The 25,746-nt window shown below is 29.1% G+C and overlaps 2 protein-coding genes across 4 annotated transcripts in view; one reads left to right on the top strand and one right to left on the bottom strand.

The window, feature by feature from the left end:
• Positions 1-25,746, top strand: part of LOC100166244 — a 120,180-nt gene that overhangs the window by 70,087 nt on the left and 24,347 nt on the right. For all 3 annotated transcript variants that reach the window (XM_001944876.4, XM_029486520.1, XM_029486519.1), the window contains exons 3-7: positions 16,849-16,895; positions 22,182-22,230; positions 22,293-22,391; positions 23,655-23,863; positions 24,311-24,448. In XM_001944876.4, the coding sequence (XP_001944911.3) occupies positions 16,849-16,895; positions 22,182-22,230; positions 22,293-22,391; positions 23,655-23,863; positions 24,311-24,448 (542 nt within the window). The remainder of the gene's footprint in view (positions 1-16,848; positions 16,896-22,181; positions 22,231-22,292; positions 22,392-23,654; positions 23,864-24,310; positions 24,449-25,746) is intronic.
• On the bottom strand, positions 12,531-14,350 carry cprr1-1 (RR1 cuticle protein 1). The gene is given in 3 exon segments (NM_001162314.1): positions 12,531-13,222; positions 13,898-14,034; positions 14,123-14,350. Coding segments are annotated over 3 exon segments (408 nt in total). The 5' UTR covers positions 14,129-14,350; the 3' UTR covers positions 12,531-12,957.

Raw genomic sequence — 25,746 nt, 5'->3', positions numbered from 1 at the left:
TTAATAATATTAATTATTATTTTAGATGCTATGTGAAACTGAATGTATTGGTTTTACAATAATTATGTGTATGTCTTTTAAGCACATTTTTCTATCTGACTGTTTTAATAGAAGACAAAATTTAAACGCTCCGATTTTCCACATCGAAGAAGGTTTCTGGTAAATTGGATCTAATTTGTATTTTGAGAAATCAAAAGTAAAAACTTCTCAATACTTGACTAAATAATCGGAGAGAAAAATGGATTATTTATGCAAGAGCGCTTTTTTACAAAATCGATTTTGCCTATTTATTTTAATTCAAGAATAAAATATCCGTAGAAACATCAGCGTTCTCTATACATATCCAATATAATTTAAAATTTTTTTTGGTGTTTTTAAGTTATTAATAAGAATTTTTATCGACACACAATAAAAATATATAGGTAATAGAATTCTCGTCAATCTGTCATTGCACAATTTTTGCATACAATCCATCCTGCACACAATAATAATACACAACATTGTGCATCGTATTCTATCATTTAGTCGCCATCTCATATACTTGGCAGCCGTGGTATAGGTATATGATAAATCGTATAAAATACATCATTGCTCGTAAATTCGTGAGCTAAGAATTGATTGGATTTGAAATGCACAATATATTATAAATATATACACTAAAAAAAAAAAATATTGTATAGCAAAATTTGTGTTTATTTTTAAACTTTTATTATAGGTACCTAAACAACATATTACGTCTAGTATTTTCTTAAACAGAATATACGACATACCTCCAATCCGATTATGAAATTACATATAAGTTACCGAATAGAATAAAAATCAGTTAATAGATTTATGAAAGCGTTTCAATTCAAATTTCAAATATACAATATACTTATATACATAAGCTTTGATATGAAAATATAGATTAAATATAATATATATACCTGTATAATAAATTACATTGTTATATTTTATCAATGTGCTGATAAATGGAATTTTTAATACAAAAAAATAGCAGTTTTTTTTAAATATTTTATATAAGTGTGTTTTGAAAAAGACAGTTCTACTAAAAAATATTATAATTTTACTATTGTATTATTCACCATATGTTTATGTATTCTTCTGAAAATATTGAACATATTATTCAAGATAATCCAAAAACCTGAAAATATGCAAAAGTTAAAAAATGCAATTCCATATATTTAGTCGCTTAATATCTCAAAACACATTTCTATCTTTGCTTGGAATTAAACATGATTTAGCAAGATTTATATGCAAATGCATGAACTTACGAGTCCTGAATTAATATCATTATTCTGACCTATACGACAAAACAACCTACACGCGTTAGTGTTTGTCCTGAAATAAATCCTATTTTTACGATGTAATTATGGTTGTGGTTGTTTTTCATATTTCAAACAATCTTATTGAAGGTCGTTTTTAAAACGAATACGTATAGAGTAATATAAAATTGATTATTATTATTATAATAATTTTATTACTTACGTTGTTGTCTATACAATACATAGTAAGCCTGTGGTCTCGGATCCACTTTGCGAAGTTATATACCTATATAACATACATAGCTACCCATGGATCTGAAGGACACTATTGCAATCACGGTCAAAAAAATATTTTAGTCAAAAAATGGTTTCCCAGAAACAACAAAATTATAGCCGGAAACCAATTTGTCATCAATAGCACATTTTGTTAGTGTATCATTTATCAATAATAATAAAAATATTTAACTTTGAATAGAAGTCGTATTTTTTTATTGACTGTAATTAAAAATATATCACAAAATAAAATAATATTTTCATAATTTTCGAGTCAACCCCTTACCCATCCCAAGCCCGTTTTACACAAACTACCGTTTCCCACTAAGGTAAACTTAAATATTGGAAGAAGGGGCAGTTTTATTACTTTTATTTTATTATTATCATCGTATAATATGTGCTAATTCGAGAACTAAACGTGGAATTTCAAATCAAAAGGAAAATACATTTTATTCGACAAATTATGTTTTTAATGAATAGTTACTATTGATGAACTTTCTGGATTCTAAATGCAATACTATTTTTACGATCGGTCGGAAGTTCTGCACGAATACAAACGTGTGGTTATAATGATGTCACTATATAATATTATATATTTCGCCTGCATGTACCGTTCAAGTTGTTATTGCGTGGTTGCGGTCGATGTGAAGTGCGTTGTGGCACTCTCAAAATTCGATTAAAATATTGTTAAGACTATTTTTTCCCCTCTCTGTTGATGGAATTTTCTAGTTTCGTATATAGTCGAACGATATGTGTGTTCATAATGCTTACTGACCAAACGACACGTATTCTGTGATAGACTCGGTGAAATTTTTAGTCGACTTTTGATTCTCTGTCGCAATAAAAAACCGAAATGAAAAATAGAACATATTTGAGCAATATAACTACTTGTTTTTCTAACAGCGGCGTATAACATCTTTTTAGTTTTTATTTTAGGGGTGATCAATTATATTTTTTCGACAAAGGTTGGCATATTGTAGATTTATAGTATCATATCGACACATTCCCATCAGTCTTTTCACGATTTTATAATTCGCAGTTTATTATTTGATATAATACTATTATTAATGACATTTAATTATCGAACTACAATGTTCTCATTATCTATTCTATCCAAAATATCACTAATATTTTGTTTGGCTATTATCTAAATATTTTAAGTTATACGTTTAACAATTATTTACAGAAACAAAATAATTTTATATTTATCACAGTGGAAACACAATGCCTCAAATCTGAATATAAGGGAATCTAAGAATATTGGATTTAGAATAGAAAGTTCACGCCATTTTGAAGATTTATTAATAAATTGCCCCAATATTTTATTCAAGTATACGAAAAATTCGAGATATCTCAACTCGGCTGGATGATTGCGATTTGCCCAGGCTCCTCTGCCCCCCCTCCCCTTAAATCCGCCGCTGACAGAGACCATATATTTTTTTCAATAATAAAGTTACTAAAAGCGAATTTTCGGAATTTTTTTATATACCTACCTACTTAATGGCCATATTTTCAAATTCTTGAGATTTCTCGTACAAGGCCCTATGGAGATATAAGCTTCTGTTTTTGAAATGACAACTCCACTGTTTTACTGCACTATTTAACATGTAAAATATTTAACAGATAATTTTTCAGAAAATTTAGACGTCTCAGAAAATAAAACTTTTGAGGGATTTAACTTTGTGTACTAATGAAAATAGGTCTAAAATAATTGGTTTGGAAGACGTGAAATCTATCATAGCTTTGGACATATTAGTGAATAATACTAAACTATTAACTTTAATAATTTGTCAAAATGGTCCAACTATATTATGTAATAACACGATATACAATATAACTATTCATATTTTTATAAAAAAAATTTAAAGGCTGTCATCTTTACTCCTTAGTATACAAACATTTTAATAGCTGAGAATTATTTGTTCAAATTTTAAATAAGGGACATCAACATTTTTAATAAAAATATCCACTAAATAAAAACTAAAAAAGGAGGAGTTTTAATTTTAAAAACATAAGATTGTATCACAAGACACTACTCGAGTAGTTGGTACACAAAAAAATTTGAAATTTGAAAAAAATGATCTTGGAGTATATTTAAAAATTCTAAAAATCGTAATAAGGACAAAAATGGGGGTGAGCTCAGTACTTATTTATGGTTGTTTTACTGGGTTTTAATATTATTTTTACATTATATTCCTTATCGTGTACTGCTCGAGTAACTTTATCCAGTGTTATATTATTATTTGATGTTTGCTATAAACATGTCCCTCGCGTCCCTTAGCAAATTCTGACCGATCGTGTATAGTGCGTATAATCAGAACAAAAATGTTCTATTCGGACTGCCACAGTTAAATTTAATTGAATTTAGTCAACGAAATCAAACATAGTGAACTAGAAAAGAGAAGCCATTTAATTCAATCGACTTCCAGTAACTACGTGGGCGTATGCACCAACACCATATACATATATATTTTATATAACATGTGGGGTAGCAGCATAGCATAATATGAGTTTTCCACTTGCGACGCTAATAAAAAAAAAATATAACATCACGTCTTACGTCATTCCGACTTTTATCAAACAAGACCGGAACTCATTTTTCAGCAGAAAACTACCACCACGAGTCTTATACTCTTATCTATATACACCTACGCGGCTAATGTGTATACGCTTTTCCCTAATCTACTTTTTTTTTGTTAACTCAATCTATTACAAAAAAGAACCACTTTTACACTTCCCTTATTCTCTTTCGATTAGGTATTGACTCAAATATAAAAACCTTATACTTACAGTACGTTTAAGTCTGTTCAATACTTTATACTTTTATATATAGCAGGTTTCATTTTATATAGATAATATTGTAATTATGAATAAATAAATTTACTTGGAATCAGAAATGGCACTTTATGAATAGGGAATTTTATCGTCAACTCATTAGTCATCACCAAAAATATAATTCACAGTTAAATATTCTCACCAAACATAAAGAATTGAACACTGAAATATTAATTATACTGCACCACAGTGTGCTAAAATATGTGAACATAATATAATACTATTTTCATTGGATCGCGGACGAACTAGTTTTCTCGATTTCAAAAATAAGGATTTATTTTACTCAAAATTTAATTTTTAATTTAAGCTTTCAATGTATTGCGAAATACGTTTTTCGTATATCGCTCAACTGTAATACCTATATTTTCCGATTTTTGACCACTGCTTAACATATAATGATGCAATAACTCCCATGCTTAAAAGTACTCGCAATGCTGTAGAGTATACAATATGCACTTACCACGGTCGCGTTTATTCCTTAAACGTTTATTAAGCAATCATTCTTTTTTTCACTTTCTGTAAACGCACCTGTATAGTTTATAATATAGGCGTACAGTGTAGTTGTATTGTCTGTTTTGTTTTGTTCGCTATGACATGATCGTCAAACGATTTTTTTTACTCCGTAGAAATTCGTATTTTATCTTCACGCGCATATAACGACAAGCTCGCGGGTATGTAATTATTTGTATGTGTTAAGTCCGTTTAAATTCATCCTTGAAAACCGCCGTTGACTCTAGCGCGCGCATAAACGTAAGCATATAATTGTGTGTCCATATAGGGGTATACGCTGGATATTGTGACGTAGTACAAAAGCAATTTCATCTGGTAGGTATACTACCTAGGTATTTGCAGCTATATAAAAAGACGCGTATATATACAGTCAGTATAATTTAGCAGCACGAGATGATATTTGAGTCGAAATACTGTGCGGTGGTGTACAAATGCACCTATATCGCATTATATATATATATTATATTGTGTGGTGTGCAAATGTACCTATATAACATGGGTATTATATATGTATATATATATATATATATATATATATATATAAAGGTATACCTACCGCTTTATAACTTACAAGACCGTTAAAAGGATATACGAGTATATTTTCTAAAGTTAAAACCCTGTATATATATAAGTATATATATATATATATATATATATGGATACAAAATACAATATAAGGTTTACGCTTTCCTACTAAAGTCGATATCGGCGAGATGCTACACAAACTTTATTATTGTTGATTCCCAATCAGGTCGTACATAATATTATCATGATGTTAATTCACTATAAGCTGTTTAAATTATAATTGTATGTACCACGTTTAGGCTAGGACGTAGTGGTATTACAACTATCTAATATCTATACTTTATTTATAGATTACCTATACCTATTATTATTATATGTTATGCATGCATTCGTGTCGAATTTGAAAAGCGTATAATATTTCTTATTGACATTATAATATTATGGATACATACACTGCAGAGTAATACCAAATTTTGTGAATATAAATTGCTTTTATTATTACTTATTATAGTATTATAGGTATACCGCATAACTGTGTAAGAACTGACAAATGTAATAGCTTTTGTTATTTAATCAATACTAAAATAATATAATATGTACATGTATGTATGTATATTAAAGTTATAAGAACAAAATGTATTACACATTGATATATTATATAACACGTTTATATGCAATCGTTAATGCGCATTAGGTTAAGATAATCCGTTAGGTGTTAAACCATAGAAAAGAGATAAATTTTTTTGCACAGTAAAATGCGCAGTACCTAATTATTTAATACGATCGATGAAATCGAACTAATGCATTAACGTAGCATATAAACATGGTAACAGTTAGAACTTAAAATTATATTATTTTTTTTTGCTCTTTCCACTACGTCCTGACACCCTCTATCCGTATGCACTTACATTCAATCCTATTTTGTATACTCACGCAAAAAAAAATACAATATTCTTTCAATATTTAAACCTGATTGTGTGTATACTTTGTATTCAATAACTTCAGTAATCCGTAAAATAACGTAACATGAAACGGCCGTATTCCCGTATAGGTACGATGAGATTCGGACCGTAAGTTAAGTATATTATATTCCACGTGATTACCTGTAGGGAACATTTACATTAAAATATAAAAATTACATAAAATACCCGATGTGGAGACGCACGACAACTGGTAAATACCTAAACAAAATATAACAAAACTGACTAAATTATTTACAATCCATGGTAATAATAAAAAAATCAAAGATTAATAATAAATTATCCATCTACGTCCCTCCTCACAATATTTTACTCCGGTTTATTGGGTTGTCTGGTACCTACCCACATAGATTTATTTTAAACGCGATGCAAGTAAACTTTTATGTAAAACTATTGTTTCTCTGAAATTTTATTTCAGACCATTGTCAATATCGAGCCAGACGATTATAATATATTCTATACGTCATTTCTTAAAAATAGAAACATCCATTAATACTCGTCCATTTTTCACTTGTCAAAATTACTTTTGGCTTTTAGTTTGAATAAATACATAAATCTGGTGTCTGCATTCAAAATAATAGATCTTGTCATGTTATTACAATATTATACAAAATATTATATGTCACATTTGTTATGGGTTAATGCGTACATAGTGCATTATTATAATAATTTATAGATGAAAATTATTTTCCAACAGCACTTCGAACAAAGTGTCAGGTGTATATTTTTATTCATATCAAATTTTTTTTGGACATCCCTAAAAATATAACATAACATAATATTATAAAAGTGCAAAAATTTAAAAGACATTTTGTGTGCATCGTCCAGACGTGTCGTGTTACTACGGTGACTTCAGTACTAATAAGTAATAACACAGTTCTTGCGAATAAAATACGATACTTTTCACAGCAGTCAATCGTCGTCAACACTATATATGACCATTTTTAACGATGTGCATATGTGTACTATACCACCGCTGAGCAAAAGCTCTCCGCGGACATTTATATAGTTTCCCCAACAGAACACTATTAAACCGACTGTGAGACCAATATCACAGTTTCCAACATTTTTTTTTATGACGGTCCTAATAGTTGTTTGGGGAGAAGTAGAGATGTAATGAGATTGAAAAGAGAACCGAATCATTGTATTATTTTAAATTTCACCATAATATTATTGTACAAAGGAAATAAAATAATTTAACCGATTTCCTCACAATAACTATGAATCCTGATGGTTAGACTCTAAAATATGGACCGAGGAGACCATTATATTGTGGTGCCATTATATTTTTTTCTTAAAGTATTCCGATATTTATAGGTCAACTTCAAAAATAATTTACGAAAATTTTGTTTGTATGTTACATATGTATCTATATAATATATCATATTATTGGTGAACTTAGATTGTGTTGAGTATTTTTGTAGTATTACAAATTGAATTAAAAATACAAGATAGATTAATACGTCATTATTAATATTTTCCTTAGGTAACTCTATCTTAATCAATACATAATAACATAATAAAACCAAAAAAAACTTAATTATTTCTAATGAGGTGCACCAATCTAAATTGTATATTTTGAACTTTTTTTTAGTAATGAATTATGTCTTACTACTACTGCATCCGTAATGTTTTGTACTTATATGTTAATTGTTCCATATAGTGTCTTTATTTAAATTCATCAACAGCCAAGCATCCGTGTTTATCAAGTGATAATCAATTCCATGACCGAAATACATACCTATGTGTATAATACAGCTAGTAACCTGGAGTTCAATATCAAAACAACTATCGGATTGAGATGGACTGATTCAAAAAGCTCGAAAAGCCGCAAGTTGGAAACCAATATGGCCTATATCAATTTATTAAAAGTACATAAAATATAGATAATATTATTATATAAGGCGGCATCGTATGAAACGAAAAACCACGACGGAAATGCTACGTCCAAGTCCCGTATAAGATTACATGTCATATCGACCAGCTAAAAGTCGCACACCTATCGTTAAAAAATCGAATTAAGTTTAACTCCGGTCTATGTGTAAGAGAATTATTCGGTCGATAGTAATAATAAATAATAATTAAGCTTTTCCGAAATAATGCACTTTACTTAGCGCACTCGCGTACCTAATACCTACGTTTTAATAATCACATCATCGCGACATCACAATATGATGAAAAATCGACCCACGCGATCTCGTATTACACGCATATAATAATATGTTGTTGTTGAGAATAATCGTATTATTCGCCGTGTCATTGCTGCGTGGCATTTTCCTAAAAAACTAGTAGCGATCCCAAACGACAGGAAATTAAATGTGCAGCCCTTTCCGGGACGACGTCACACCGACCTAGATTTGTTATATTTTTTTTCTCTCGTTCTCGTCGTCGTTTACATATTATTATTATAATTTAAGAACATCACGTACCTAGGCCGTGTTATAGTGGCCACGATTTAAGACATTCTGCACAAAGCACTGCTGTGACTTAATTTTACTCTAATACATGATATTATAATGCGTATAATAAGTCATCTACGATTTTGAATTTCTAGTTTGAAATTATTAATCATAAATCACAATCTTGAGCGTGTGATTATTATTTTAAATTATGCATGTAAGTGTTAGTTTTGATTGTGAATTTCTTAAATCAATTATTTTTGCTTAAATATTATTATAATAATAATGGTAGATATCGACGGTAAATTTAAAGTAAACGTGATTATGAAACTTTGGAACGTGATATTACTTTGTAAAAGGCTGCGTTTTTATTTTATAATATTAAATTATTTTTTAAATATAAGCTCGCAAACTCAAGACGAACAATTTACAAAAAAATAGTATATATTATAAATTAATTAATTGAATAGTTGTACAATGTACATAGTACTTGTATATACTTTAATCGGGACGTATTTTTACAGTCACTAATGATATTCACATTAATTAAATGGAATAGACGTACTTATAAAATTGTTTGTTTTGGGTAAAATTCTTGATCAAGTTCTCAATACATATACCCGTAAATTGAAAAATGAACTGTTTAATGTGTTAACTTATACCGAATTATGTAAGTCTTCGTTAATTATAGTGTATTGATTTACGCCCGTGTTTAATGATGCTTATGATGCACTTGAGTACTTGACGTTGACGTGTTTACATTTTACACAATTAACGCGTTTGTTAAAATAACAGGGCTTTTTTTATTTATGCAGTTGTGTGCAGTTAAGTTCCTCGAAAATAACACAATCGTCGTTAATAATTAATTTTAATAAGCTAACGTCGTGTTACATAATACCGGTAAAAAAATCCATTGGCTTTTTTCATGAAAATAGACTCCATACTGTTTTAACCACATAAAAAAAAAATTCATTTGTATTTTATACAAGAATTTCCACTTCGAAAGCTATTATTCGTTATTTTAGGTATATGATCATATTATATATACGTGATATTGCGTGTATTTGACGGTTATGTAAATTACCTAACAAAAAACCCCATCAATACGCTACTAAAAAACGATTTTTATTTTTTGTAAACGAAATATTTAGTCATTGCTCTGTGATCACAATGAAAATATGTATGCAAATGAATGTTCGATTGATGCTCTTCAATTTTTTATTTTTTTTTCATCTTCGCGATTGGTAAGGGGAATTTTTTCCTCCTCTCCTTTACAGAGGGAAAAATACATTTTCCAATAGGTGGTGCACACAATATCTGTTCCAATTCAATTTTTTTCCGAATCTCTGTTTATATTAAAAAACAACTTTTTGTTTAAATCCGGTCGAAGGCCGACAAATACGACGAACGAACGGCGTTTGATTTTCCTAGTGTTTCTGCTTGCTTTGCCATGAAAAGTTATATTAGTTTATTTCTTACTATTCACATCTTTACATTTAATCCTGTTTAACGGTAAATTCAAAAACCATTTCCGTAACTCTGTTGTTACAAAAATTGGTAAGTATAATATGTATTTTGTGTATCCTAGAAATCGATTTGTATTTTTAAAAGATTGGATTTTTTTTTTTTTACATTTTTAGGTTAGCTTTAACGAAACACTTTAATAAATGACAATATTTAATATATATAGGAGACAAACTCATAATAAAAAAAAACAAAGGCACATTTTATTTTAATTTTAAAAAATGTGTCCATTAAATAAACGCTTGAATCTTATTATTTTGTATTATAATTTAGCTCTTCCAGCCATTACATAATGGGCTATTAAATATTAAACTCTTCTAAAAAACAACAACGATAGCATATGCGAAAAAGATTTTGTATACAATTTAGTATGCGCATCGTCGACCTTTCGTATAAAATTGCACACCCTTGTGCACTATAAAGTCGAGGCAATTTATTTCTCATTTCTTTTAACAACTAGGTAGTATCCGTTTTATGTTACACTTGTACGTAAAAATGTAACGCTATGCTCGCGTGTCAATGTGGTTGCCCGACGTTGTAATTGTTGGCGTTTGGATGACGGTTTTTTATTCCCAAGCAAAACCCAATCGATTTTAGATTTTTACTTTTCATGATCATTACAGTAGTCGGAAAAAATATCAGTGGACAAAGTTTCCAGGAATAAATGACAACCACTACTGCAGGTACAAAAGTGGCCAGAAGAATATAATATGGCCCAACGCACAAAAATTGCTTAGAAAAAATGTTAATAAAATTAATGAACAGCAATATTTGACTTGCCTATTTTTAGAATGGTAACATTCATTAAAATTAATAACCCCAAGTCATCTATACGTTTCTAAAAATTTAGTAATTTATGATTTACATTTTATGAAAAATCGTATCTATAGTACGTATAGATGGTAGGTATATACATATTATATTATTACATCGATATATATATAAATGTCAGCATTTTATACCGTCGAGATACAATATTATAGTAGCCTGTAGGTGAAATATTATGGTTATTATGAACGACAGTATTTTACCACGTTGATTATAAGACACTTTGATTCAATGTCTATAAAGGCAGATAGATAGAGCGAAATGCGATTGGGAAAACCAACATATTAGAAAACTTAATTGAAAACGTCGTGTCTTCTTATTCCGCCGTGGCTTGCGCATGAGTGAATGACAGTACGAACATTGTCGTATTTGTACACTGTTTCAAATGTTTAAACTTACAATGACTGAAATTATACTGTCGAATAAGTATAAAAAAAATAAAATATTAAGTCTTGATGGTCACACATTAATATACACAATTCGACATAATTTGAAATTTGAAAATCGTTGGCGTTGCTTGTACCTAGAACGAGTTGTATTTAATCGTGAAGCAGTTGTAAAATCTAACATGGAGTACCTATTAAAATTGTTTTGTTTATTTTGTTTTTCATTATAAGTCACGTCATTACAAAATAATTTTACATAACGCATATCAACATAAAATAAGACAACTCTTCTGTTTATAAATCTTACTGACCTATATAGGTATCAATATCAAATGTAGCTATAGTATGTATAATCCAGGTTATCGGGTTATATTTATACAAGTTATCGTTAATTATGACATTATTTCTAAAGATAAGTGCTTTTTTGCCAGAAATTTAAATCATCGATACAATGAGAAAATCGTTAAAACTACACAAATCTTTTATAATTCAGAAATGTGCAATTCGATTAGGTGCACAATATGTCTTTATTCTTTCCAGGGCAATTGAGTTATGGATAAATTATTCTTTATACCTGTGAATTATGAACCATGAATAATTCAAAATATTAACTGGTAGAGTTACAACAGGTGACGCTATCAAATATATTATAATAAAACAGTATATTATTATATAATGATTATACAATTCGTCCTATAAAAAAAATAGGTGCATAATATAATAAATAAATTAAATAACTATTATATTCGTCTTCAGAAACAGTAAGTTAGTTACTATTAGTTACTCATAAAAAAGTACTATCGCTTTTATATTAATAACCAACACGGTTTGGATTTCTATGCAGTTTTAAATGTATAGACGCTTGTCGAAACTCGAAACCTTCGCATGCATGGAAAATTGCACAACAATATTTGGTGAACAATTTAACATTATACAAACGAGTATATAATATCTTTAACCGAATAATATACGATTCTGGTAAGAAAATAACGAAATAAAAAAACATTTTTTTAAATCACAATATTTATATATTTTTTGTATAATATGATATATTACACAATTACGAGTCAATGACGATTATAATATATAATCGCACATAGACGGAGATGAAGTAATTAGAAGAAAATATAGCATAATTATATAATACAATGTCATCGCCATCGACAACAAACCGCAATGACGAGATCATGATAATGTATCATTATGTATATACTAAGGTAAACGGACAGAAGAGCGGTAGAAGAATACTAATATAATAACAAAACTATAGTTGGATTTTGAAAACCGCGATTTAAACCATAGACATTATTATAATGTTTATGCTTTAAACGTGTGGCGGATGATCATTTCGAGGAGTAGGTATATAATATTAAGTATGTATATTGGGAGCCGGGAGCCGGGCCGGGGTGGTCACTGCAACGTGGTCACCGTCTTACTGGTATTTTGGTTCGGGGGTGCTGGGCAGAGAGGCGAGGTATCTGAGCGACTCTTGGATCTCAGCTGGGATTGGTGGTGGAGTGGGCAAATGAGCGCCGTACGGCTGGTAACCGTTCTCGTCGGCGATGTATCCGATTTGGATGGTCTGGCCGTCTGGGGCGACGTACGCAGAAGCTCCCTGGAACACAGCTACGGGTCCTTCTGGGCCAGCCTTCAAGTATCCGACTGATTCTTGTTTGATTCCGTTTTCGGTTTGGAAACTGCAACGAGAATAATATAATGTGGTTAGGAATAAGCCGATAGGAGTGAGCTTTTTTTAATTATTAAAACTATAATTATAGTAAAAATAGAAGCTAAAACGAAAAACCGTCTATTGAGATGGTCCATGGTTGGCTAATGACTCTAAATATTTAAACTAAGTGATGAATTCTTCAACCTATAAGTAGACCGCTCAACATGCGGTCTACCGTGAGCGTAATTCAGTGATATTTTATACACCAACGCCACCCGGTTAAATTGAGGTTTTCAGTTTTTTAACTTTGAAATGTTACGTGTTATAATATTACAATATTTTACTAGAAAACAATAATTTCGTAAAATAGTAAAAAAAAAAAACATTGCAACTATTGTCGTAGTTATTGCTGCCGCATTCGTTTTCAAAATAATGATAATAATAATAATATAGATACTGGACGAAAAATCGTCTATTATTAGCACCGAAACGCGTTAATAGTATAACGTATAACTACAGGCAACAAGTATAATGTCGACCCGACCGAGAGAAGTGTGCGCAAAGATTTCGTTCAACATTATTCACGTCGGGGGATGAGGCTATACTTGATGAGATCGATAAATGCGTAGGTACATAAACGTCATGAGACTAGCGAGCTTAAAAAATTCACCTCAAAGTTTTTTAAGAAAATAATTGTGCATACTTGTTCTTGAATGATCCATCGGCGTTGGGTGCTGAATCTTGGACCAAGATGGCGGCTCTGGATTCCGGGTTCAGTGATGCGGGGTACGCGCTGACGGCGACGACAGCTAACAGCAACGACGATACGGCAAAAGTGACCTGTGCAAAAGCGTGAAACGTGTGAGCACGGTTACCTCGCCGGTATAACGAATAACAATCCATTCTCGAAACTTCGAGAGACTCTTACCTGCATGTTGAAGACTTTCTGTTTTTCGGTTGTGTCTGTCTGCGGTACTCGCTGTTCGGAGTGCGATGTGTTTGTGATTGTGATTGTGGATGCGTCTAGTATTTATATACGCACGAGCGAGAGTGTGTGCGCGTATGAGTGAGTGTGAATCTTCACGCGGTACGAAGACATAAAAAAAAATAAAACGGGGGATACCAGTTTTGTGTTTAGCATAATAACGGAGGCGGCGTCGTCCAGACGGAAAGGTCGCAGCCACATTATATTATTATTATTTAGGTATTATTATGTCAGCGCGTTACGAAAGCGGTCCGACGACATTTGTTTTGGCCGAACGCGAGGCGAGCAGAGGTTGCGGTCAAACACGTTTTGTAGATCTTCGCTGGTTCACCGAAATCGAAACCATAATCATTAATCATCTTCGGACCGAGTCGTCTTGGGCCAGTACACGAGTCGTAGATTCGACATAACGATCCGTTCCTAAATTGATTTTAAAAAAAAATTTCCCAAACAAATGATTATATTATTATAGGTAAGGCACCGGTCATCTAGTAACTTATTTTGCTGTGTACGCCGACGATATGCGTCTGAAATTATATTCAATATATTGTGTAAATTCCATTATAATAAGTTGGATGACTTACAAAAAATGCAGTATTTTAAAAAAAAATCCGCCACAAGGATACGCGAAACCGGTGTTGGGCAATCACGGTCTCCCTTCGCTAATCTCGTCGCAAGTCGGTCGTTCCATTATGAAGATATTTTTATAATATGTTTGCGTGGTAACTGAAAACAATTTAGGATGAACGATTGCAATTGAAAAAAATTCAAACACGTGTAATGCACGATAAATATTATTAGCAGGGCCGTTAAGTTGTGTAATTAATGTAATTCTTTGTTTCGTGAGCTTTGTTCTCCATCAACACTCGTAATAATACACACAACTATAATAGTCTAAACGTGGTATTACTTAAATTAATTAATATCAAATAAATATTTTGTCATATTGTTTTACGGAATTGTATTACTGTTTATCATTAACTTGCTGCTCATTACCCGGCATTGCCCGCGGATAAGTTAAATGGAGACGGACAATTCATCTCTGGCGGTGGATAGTTGGTAATAATATAGTACCTATAGTTTTAACTTATTTTACTTACGTAAAACCAATAATATCGCAAGCAGAAATAAACGAATGATTTTATGATTTATGATTTTAATATTATTATTAATAGTGGGTGAGCCACTCTAAAATAACTGGTTGAATCTATTACTGTTTAAATCTTCCTTGAATCGTCAAGATCGGTCGAGTATTTTTTGTTTGGTCCTAAAGCCTCAGCTATACACTTTTCCTTTTATATAATATGATAGATGTTACTAGTAGCTTCTATATTCCAATACACTTATGAGTTACGACCCAAGACTCCGAATATTAGTTGGTGAGTACAATTTGGTACCAATTTGTCAAAAACTGTGCCGTTTAGATAGGTATAATCCGACTTATAATATACCTGTCTTAGGTATTATAATCAGTCTATCTATCGGCTCTGTTTTGTTTTAATTGAAATATTCTCTATTATTTATTTGTCGAATTGGGTGCAGAGTTTTTTTTTAGGATACAAACCTAGACCATACACTTTACCTCAAATATAGGTATTTTAATAGCTGTTACTCAATTTTACATTTATTTTATATACATAGCATATCTTCATAAGCCTAAATGACAAAATATAATATAGCGCAGAAAATAATACGCAATCATAAATATTCATAATAACATTGTTGTATTGTCTGTAATCGATAATAGTAACCCTATGAATAAACACAAAAATATTCGATTTTTGTGAGTCGAAACAATATTCATGAGTGAGCAGCCTTAAAGCGACCATAGATAAGGATTGAAATACGAAGCTACAATCTCTTCCAGAGTTTCGGGAAATCTATTGATATAATTTTCATTAAAAACGGTACAGTAGTTGTTGGGTCTATAAAGGACAAAGAGATGAAACATTGATTTTTATAAATTATATATATATCAGAGTATGCTGTGTTACAGATATACCTTCGGGAACACGATCGACGTGATCGGATATACGATTATAAGCTAATTCACAAATCAACAATACGAGTTAACAATAAATATTTTTTAATTTGTATGATATAGTTACCTATATACATAGGTACCGGCTGAATAGACGTTATCTAAGATACATGATTATTTTAAAGATATTTATATTATCAAAAAGTATTTTGAAAAATATATACACTTTTCACATAATTTGATGTCATTACAAAACAATATTTTTGAAAAAAAATATTATTCACTATTTTATAACGATAATCGTAATAATATAAATTTGTTTTAAATGATTAAATTAGATATTATGTTAAAAAAAATACGTTTATTTTCAAACGTTTTTTCCGAAAAAATGAATTCTTTAAAATAATTATCTTGTATGCATATTAAATTATCTGCACGTCATATAAACGTGTTATTATTATGTTGGTGTGATGATTTTAATTAATTTTGGTATAAATTTGTCATTATATTTATTAAAGATTTGCTTTGAAGTCGTTACAAAAATAATTCGGTTTACGAAATTCTCTCCTTTTGGAACGTTCAATAAGGTTTAACAGCCACCGAATTTCTTCGATTCCTTTTACACGATATTTACATTTACATTTACATATTTACATTTAAAATATAATATATATTATTTGATTTTCAGATATACCAATGGATAAAAATGGCCTTTCACTGGTTCCACAGCCACGAGTAAGCTTATAAAACAATATAACTTTGTATGTTTAAAAATTGTATTTTATTTTTGGAAAATAATTATATCTTGCATAAATATAATAATATACTATATGAAATAAATCAAACATATAGCAGAAGTACGCTTTGCAATTTAATTTTACAGAGGTAAAAATAAACATTTTAAGTAAATGTTTTATCGTCCTAAAGTATAAAAATTATGCAACCTTGATTAGTGATCACATAATAATACAAGGTCCGCACAATAGCTATATATAATGGACGATGGGTGTAACATCTTCGATATTTTTTTTGTTTATAGCATAACGTATTATGTTATTATTAAGTGGCCGGTTTAGGTTTTGGTCTGCAATTTTCTATACATATACGTATTATATACTTATATCGATACATCTGCGAATCGGCAAATCGTTGCAATCGACGATAAATGTATTTATTATACGACAACTCCGCCTCCACGCCATAACCTATACCATGAATTTAAGGCGGTTTCGTATAATAGTACCTACCTACAACAGGTGTATCAATTAAAAACTACTTTCAAATACAATTTCATAAATGATCATATATTATTCATTGCGACCAATCCTATCTTCAGACACTAATCCGATGATGTATATTATAATAGGTACCTTCAATGTTTTAAATTTTAAATAGATGCACAAAAAAAAAGTTGCATAATCAATAGCCACGAGTAATCTCATATTACAAAAATTATTCGGTTTCAAATACAATACAAATTTAATTTAAACGTATATTTGTACGATAGTGCCGATCAATGCTTACAAATGAGCGTATTAAAAAAGATTTCATTTTCGTGAATAGAGTTACCATCAAATCGAAAATAATATCTTAATATGATTTTAAATTTGAAAAGAGGGAAAGTAGGTAACTCTTCAGATGTACTGCAGTAGGTGTCGAGTGTAATGTATTTCTTAAACTTGAGTTAAACGATAAATATGAAAAACAATTCTGAGCTAAAACGGTCTGTCAGCCAATAATATTGAGTATATTTTATGATTTACATAACGTAATTTATTTTACTATTATCTAGGATTACGGTAGGATGAATTAATTGTTGACGAAAACGTTGCATTTTTATAATTTTAATTTTAGTTATTAAAATAGTATAAATAGTATACATTTGAATCGCATAATATTGATATTTTAATGTTTGAGTTAATGCCAACTTACCCTAGAACGATGTAAATAGGTCCGTGCTATAAATAGGCAATAGCATTATATTAATTTAAATATCTTGAAAGTATAATTGTGTGAATAAAATATAATAATAAATGTTAAAAGTTCCAAGTACCCACGAATGATATTTTTAAATTACAACAAAATAACTAAAATTGTAATTCTTCTTTTAAATATCTAATTTAGTCCAAATTTTAAATTAAAATGCCCATAAAAAAATTGTGTTTATATAGTTTTTATAATATTGGTTCCAGTATAAATTACTATTTATTAAGGACGAACCTCTTTTTAAATTTCCAAGCCTTAGCTATAAAAATCAACATTTTATACATTTTTAACTATACAAAATAATTTGAAAATTTATTTCAAATGCTTTTAAAAAAAATCGTGATGACGTAGGTATCTTTAATATATTTAAATAGGTATAATAATAAATCATGAGAAACTTTCTATTGCTTGTTTAACCTCTTTGACCGACCGAAATATTCTTTATTGATATTTATAGAAAAAAAACTAATACAAATCGAAAATGTAAAATGTCTATAAATAGCTCAAAAAAAGTCTAAACATTTTGAAAATTATACAAAGTATAAAACTGCTAATATAAACATTTAGTGAAAATTTCAAGTATCTATATTAAGTACTATATATAATATATATATATATATATTTATATTATGTTTTTTAATTACAACAAAATAAGAAAATATATAATAATAAAGGTTTTGGTTAAGAATTCCCGTTTTCCCTAAGTGTTTTTTCCCGATTACTTTGTTGATTACTTAATTTTTTTTATTTTGACCTTCCAAAAGTACGAACTTCACTTTCCTACAGAAAATCTATTGAAGCTGAATAATCAAATAATATTTTCTACTATAAGTCGTGTACAGAATACACGAGACATAAATACCGCAAAAAAAAAAAAAAAAACACACATCATTGTGAAATCAATACGTTCCGTTCAGAAACTAAAATATCGATTACAAGCAAATACAAATGCATTCAGGCTTATTTCATTTAGGTAGTTAAAACATTTTTGTCATTTAAAGTTTATTTCAAAGGCATATTTTATAAATCACAAACAATAGTATAGAATAAAAGTTTCTATAATTTCACTTATATTTACGCTTTATAAACAATGTTTTTTATACACTAAATAAATTAAATTCCGCCCTACAGTAATTATATGATAACAATCTGTGGAAGTTTTTTGTTGTTTGAATAACTGAACCAATTATTTTATTACACCAGTGATAATATTTTTTGGTAAAAATTACTTTAAGCAATTCGATTCATTGTCTAGACAAAACAAAGATTTTTTCAACTTTTAATTCGGTAAGATAATTAATTTAATAATTATTTTTGCTTTGTAACAAAATTCAATAATGTATAAAATATGTTGTACTCCGTTATTTTCAGACAGTGAATTTGTTTTGTTTGAAAATATTATTTGAAAGGAAATTTGTTAGGTATGCAAGTAACTTTGTTTAAATTTTAAACTAAAGTTTCGTTGTTTCGTATTTTTTTATTATTTATTATTTCCATTAAATTATTTAAATCACTTATGATTTCTACAAAACAATATGCTTAAAATGATTTTTTTATGGAAAATAATGTAAATATTATAATAAAGTAAGTAAAAGATTCAATTTAAACTTCAAACAAATATACATCAAATATTAAAATATTTTAATAATATGCTTACATTTATCTCGTACACCTACGCATAGTACCTATATAATATTATCATTATATAAACTGATTGTTGAATTGTTCTGAGAACGACGAGACTATAGTGATTGTTGTTTTATAATTTTAGTTGTTTGAACTTCAAAATATTTAAAGATAAAAAAAAATATAATAATTTTCGACTTCTCATGTGACGATTTTCTTATTTTATTGTAATTAAAAAACAAATGACTGTAGATACTTGAAAATTTCACTGAATGTTTATATTTGCATTTTCTATACACCATAACATTTTCCAAATATTTTGACTTAATTTGAGTTCTTTACGAACATTTTCAGTTTCCTTTTTTTCTAATTTTTCTATAAATATAAATAAAATTGTATTTGTTGGTTAAAAAAGCTTGAAAATTTAATAGAAGGATCCTAGTATATTGTTTCAAAGGCAGATGAAAAAAATTAAAAATCCCAAGTCACAATTTTTATTTTATTAACATTTTAAGTTCAAATATTGACAAAATACGTAAAAATGACGAAAATTTGTAAATTATTTTGTGTTAGAAATTCATAAAAATGTTTCATTTTAAATCTATGATTTGAAAATGTAATACAAGATCATTCATAATAAGTTTTTCTATCTTTATCAAAAAAAAATGTCTTCAAGCAAATCAAATTAAATTTTTATAAGGGTTTGAATTTCATATTTTTACAAGGTTGGATATTCACTCCATTTCTCACGAAGCGGGTTTTGTTATTTCATTGTAATTCAAAAACGAATAACTGTAGATACATGGAAATTTCACTGTATTTTCATATTTTCATTTTCTATACACCATAAAATTTTGAAAATATTTTGACTCTTTTTGAGCCGTTTACGGACATTGTTAGTTTTCAATTTTTTTGGTTTTTATTTTCTATAAATATCAATAAAAATGTATTTGTAGGGTAAAAAAGCGTAAAAATGCAATGCAAAGCTCCTGATTTATTGTTATAATAGAAGTTGAAAAACATTAAAAATATCTATGCACAATTTTTTTTTTATAAGCATTTAAAATTTAAATTTTGACAAAATATATCAAATTTAAAATTTAATAATTATTTTGTAGTTAAAAATTCAGACCTGGATTATAGATTAAAAATATTTGTTTAAAATGAAAAAACAGAGCTTTGTGTAATTGTGAAAAAATTATTCATCCATCCTCTTCCCCCCCCCCCCCCCAAGAATACAACCATAACACTGGATTCAAACAATAATAATAATAAATTCTGGTACATCTAAACACAAATGGACCTGTTTTATATCATATTAAATAACGTAAAATATTCAGGACTTTTATTATTTGTTGTATAATATAAACTAAATTAATATATTACATTTAAAAAATATATATACATATTATATAAAATTATGTTAGGGTGTGTTGAAATAATTTATTGTTTAATTAATTTTTTCATATTTTTTATTTGCATGCAGTATTGCAGTAACACTATTAATATATAATAAAAGTAGGTAGGTAGCAGTACCAATATTAGAAATCAATCATGATATCCAAAACAAGTGTATTTTGATAATAATTTTAAAAAATAATTTACAAACTGGCATACGCAAATGCATTTTTATAATAACTAGAAATAAGTATTCAACATTTCAATTAAACAACGATTGTTTCTCAAATAAAACCATAATTCAAATACATTTTTTGAATCACTTGCTTTAGAAATATTTTAATGTTTTAATTATTGTGCAAAATCAGTTGTCACTAAACACTCAATAGTTAACTAAAATACACGATCGTTAAAATACGTTATAAGTAATTAATTTTGAATAATTGTAATATTAACTATATAATAATAGTTATCATTGGTAGTAATCTAAAGTAAATACTAAGTATGCTTTTCTATCAAAAATGAAAAATTATTATATCTTAAGAACTAGAAGTTGTAATTCTTCCATTTTTTTTTAACATGAAGTGGGGAATTCTTGTTAACTGTTTGTATTTTATTAAATTAAATATATTGACTATACTAATTACTATATTAATATTTAATATCATTACTATTATTATTGTGACTGTAATTTTTAACACTGTTATTATTATTATTATTACAGTGGCTTATAATTTTCCCTATTATAACTCCACAATAATATCCAAATAATATCAAACTGTATATGATGTTTAAGTTTGCTAAAGTTTGGTTACAGTATTAAGTTTGTTATTTATATTGTTATTCATATGTGAAACATGTTAACAATAAACAAATATTGAATTATATTAATGTACGTCATATTATTTTATGAAGCGATAATGACCAAGTCGTCAAATCAAAAATATAATGATCAACTAAAAAAATATAAAATATAAAATATATTATACTAATTTGATATCTTTTTTGCAGTCTATTGATCAGGATGTTCAAGAGTTGGAGAAATTGAAAGCTCCAACGGGTAACTTATGGAATTGAAATAGTTTGACGATAACATCTTTAACCAATTTACCTTTTTGTTAGGAGCGCTGCCTGAATCAATTTCAATGACGAAAACACACGAGTCTTCGTACGTGAATAACAATGGCAAAGAGATAACTGATGCTAAAATAAAACAACAACGTTAGTAATAACACAAATAACATAGATTACTTGATATTGATTATATTCTATTTTATGTATATAAGGCACAACAGGAAAGGGAAAAATGTATGGTTACAAGAGTTTAAGTTTGATGTTTTTCATATTGCTATAATATTGCGTTCGTTCGATGTTTTCGCAAAATAAAATTCATTGGCACTCTATACCCACCCATACATTAATATTATAAGGAATATAAGAAATTAATAAAATACTTTCCCGAAATCGATGCGTCTGTGGTACATACATAAGATACACTTTAAAAGGTGTATACGTTGTACATATTATTTAAGGAAATATTTACGATTCCTATGGGTATACGGTTTCTGCGAGTGGATAGCGAGTGTTATAAGTATACACGCATTGTTATAATACGGATATGTTCGTGGTAGACACACATTTTTGTGGTCTTATAAATTAAACTGTGTATACCTATTTGAAAAGGGAAATGAAAAACGGTTCATAAGATAGGTACAACAATAGTATGACATAATGCGTGTTCTGTAAATGTACATTAAAATATATAAGTACCTACCTAAATTATTATAAACATAAATAAATAATATAATATATATATGAATATATTTTTTATATATCTAATGCTACACGGGTGCGTCAGGTTACATTTAAGCATAATTTTTATTTTTTCGAGGGCGACTGCTTGTATGTTAGCGTGACTCGCCCCCCATTTTTTCCCTTAAATAATGAATGTATTCAAAATCTAATTTTTGGAATTCTTAAATGAACTCAAAGGCCATGTTTTCAAATTATTTTTTTGTACTGCTTAAGCAGTGTCTTGTGATGGTACAAACTTGTGTTTTTCAAAAAAAGTACTCTTTCCTTTTTACTGTAAATTATTTAATGAATAGTTTTTCTGAAAATAATGTGATATCCATAAAAAAAACTATCCACTATATTATATTTTACGATAAAAAGGGGGGTTGTCATTTGAAAAACAGAATTTTGTATCACCGCAAAACACTTATCCTTAAATAGTAGTAGTAGTACAAAAAAATTGTATGAATAAAAAATAGGTCTGAAATTATACGTAAAAGTTCCAAATTCCGATTTTTAAGAACTGTATTATTGAAGAAAAATGGAGGCGATCCCCCTTGGTGATTCGCCATGTATACATTTATAGCTGTTAAGAAGGATACATATTTGAAAATTACAAACAGATTGTATTATATACACAGCGTGGTACGCCATAGACTGTATTGACACGAGTTTTGTCGTTCGATTTAGTAATTAAAAACGGTGAGCTGATGGCCAAACTGGAACAAAAAATGTCGTCGAAAAACGAGCACAACGCCGGCGGTCGGCCCGATACAAAAGTACAGTTGTCGGTGGACATACCGAGCAAGGGCATACACAAACAGACGATGTACGCGTCGGACGGCGAACCGCCGCGAAAACGGGACGGCAAATACAGAGAATACGACAAAAAAAACTACGTAAGAGTCGTGAGAACTGTATATTTCAGTTAGTTACCCAGTGCAGTTTTGTCCATTCCCAAGTCCCCTTCTAGTTTCTACACTTCTATAATAATATGCGCGCATGAAATTCTCAGGCAAAAATGAGTAAACTATATAGACGTTTGAGGATTATTGCAGGCAGTGAGGACCCCTCGTAGGCCGTTTAATTACTACGGCAATATCCTCTGTGATGTTACATAATTTGTAATTTTTAAATGCATATTATAAATATATTTTCAAAGGTTTCCCCGCCCGTTTATGTTAATTAAATTAAATCATATAAAAAAAAATAATAATATAGTCTTGTTTGGAACACGTGCGATAACTACTTCATGCTTTAGTGATAGAACGATCGCCTATATCGTATAAGGTCCCGTTTCCAAGCTTCGTGTTGTAAATAATATTTCTCTGGGTACACTTTTGCAGGACACGCAGTTCCCTCCACCAGTGTCGTCTTACTTCAACGTGGAAGCGACACCCGAGGATATGGCGGAATACATTTTCTTCACAAAGGACTTCAAGTCGGTGACGCAAGCAATCGAGAAATTAATCCAGGATGGAAGGGTCAGTACAACAGCTATTGCTATTTTATACGTTTAGTAATATTATAGTACCTACCTATGTTTTTTTTTCTAATGCGTTTCGATAGTAATTTAATGATGATAACACGGCGTCATGGATAGGCTATTTAGGTACACCACTGTCGCGTGCCCGTTTTCCGATAGTTTATAATAAATTGATATGGTTTGTTAAAAATGTAAAATATACAAAGCACGATATAACTGAAAACGTATACCTGCGTAAGGTTATAATATTAATGTAGATATAGCATATATTGAGGTTCTATCAATAGTTGCTAGTATATTAATTATTAATATTAGGCTTTGTTATTTTTTTTCAAGGAAACGTTTTATTTATTTATTTAAAATAGTAAGCAATTACATAAATAATACAACAAATCTATCTTAAATTTACTATCGTATTAAAAAGTATTAAAAAAAAACAATATAGGTATTAAGGGTAATTTTAGAAAAAAATTTTCCCTAGAAATAATAGGAAAATAATCATGCGGAGATTGACTTATTTTTAATAAATGCCCAGAACAATACAGGAATCTACACTGTAAACGCTCAACAAGATAACTACTATGAATTATAGCACATGTGAATTCTCACAATATAGATGCATATTATTTAACAGAGCGCGCTAGGGCATATTGCCCATTACAAAAACTTATTAGGCGCAACTATAATAATGTATACTAAGCATAAACACGTCTAAAATAACCATAAAGTTTTGGTGCTTTACAACAAAATGCTTCTATATTATTTGAATAGAAGGTAAGTTTGGTATCGAAAACAATAGTTACGTCATTAACTATGTTTCCTGCATGGTGCACGTGTTTCCATGTACTAGTGTACTACTGATTTTATGATCAAAAATAATAGGAGAATGGGATCAGAAAATTGACATAGAATTGCATTTACGAACATAGACTCATGTTACAATCATAAATCATAATACTATCGTCTCTATATTGGAAATAAAAAATTCAAAACAAAAAACTGCACTAACGTCCTATACCTTACGCTTAACTAACAAATTATTTATTTATTATTGTTATTAAAATCAACACGAATTTTTTAACATAGTAGCGTTATGTTTAACTTATATTGCAGGAGAAAATACACCGTGAAACAAACAAAATTGTTTTGCAATTTAAATATGTTCTGCACGAAGACCAACAATTTAAATTACAATATATTAACGTCAATGGACCGTTTTTTTCTGTTGGAAATATTAAATTTATGTATATTTTAATCGAGACAATAAATTAACTAAACCTTAAATTAGCCGTCTAT

The sequence above is a fragment of the Acyrthosiphon pisum genome, chromosome A1 (genome assembly GCF_005508785.2).
Source record: "Acyrthosiphon pisum isolate AL4f chromosome A1, pea_aphid_22Mar2018_4r6ur, whole genome shotgun sequence".
In the NCBI taxonomy this organism is placed as follows: domain Eukaryota; kingdom Metazoa; phylum Arthropoda; class Insecta; order Hemiptera; family Aphididae; genus Acyrthosiphon; species Acyrthosiphon pisum.
Note: the sequence above shows the minus strand (reverse complement) of the source record. Positions and strands in the feature narration are given on the sequence as shown.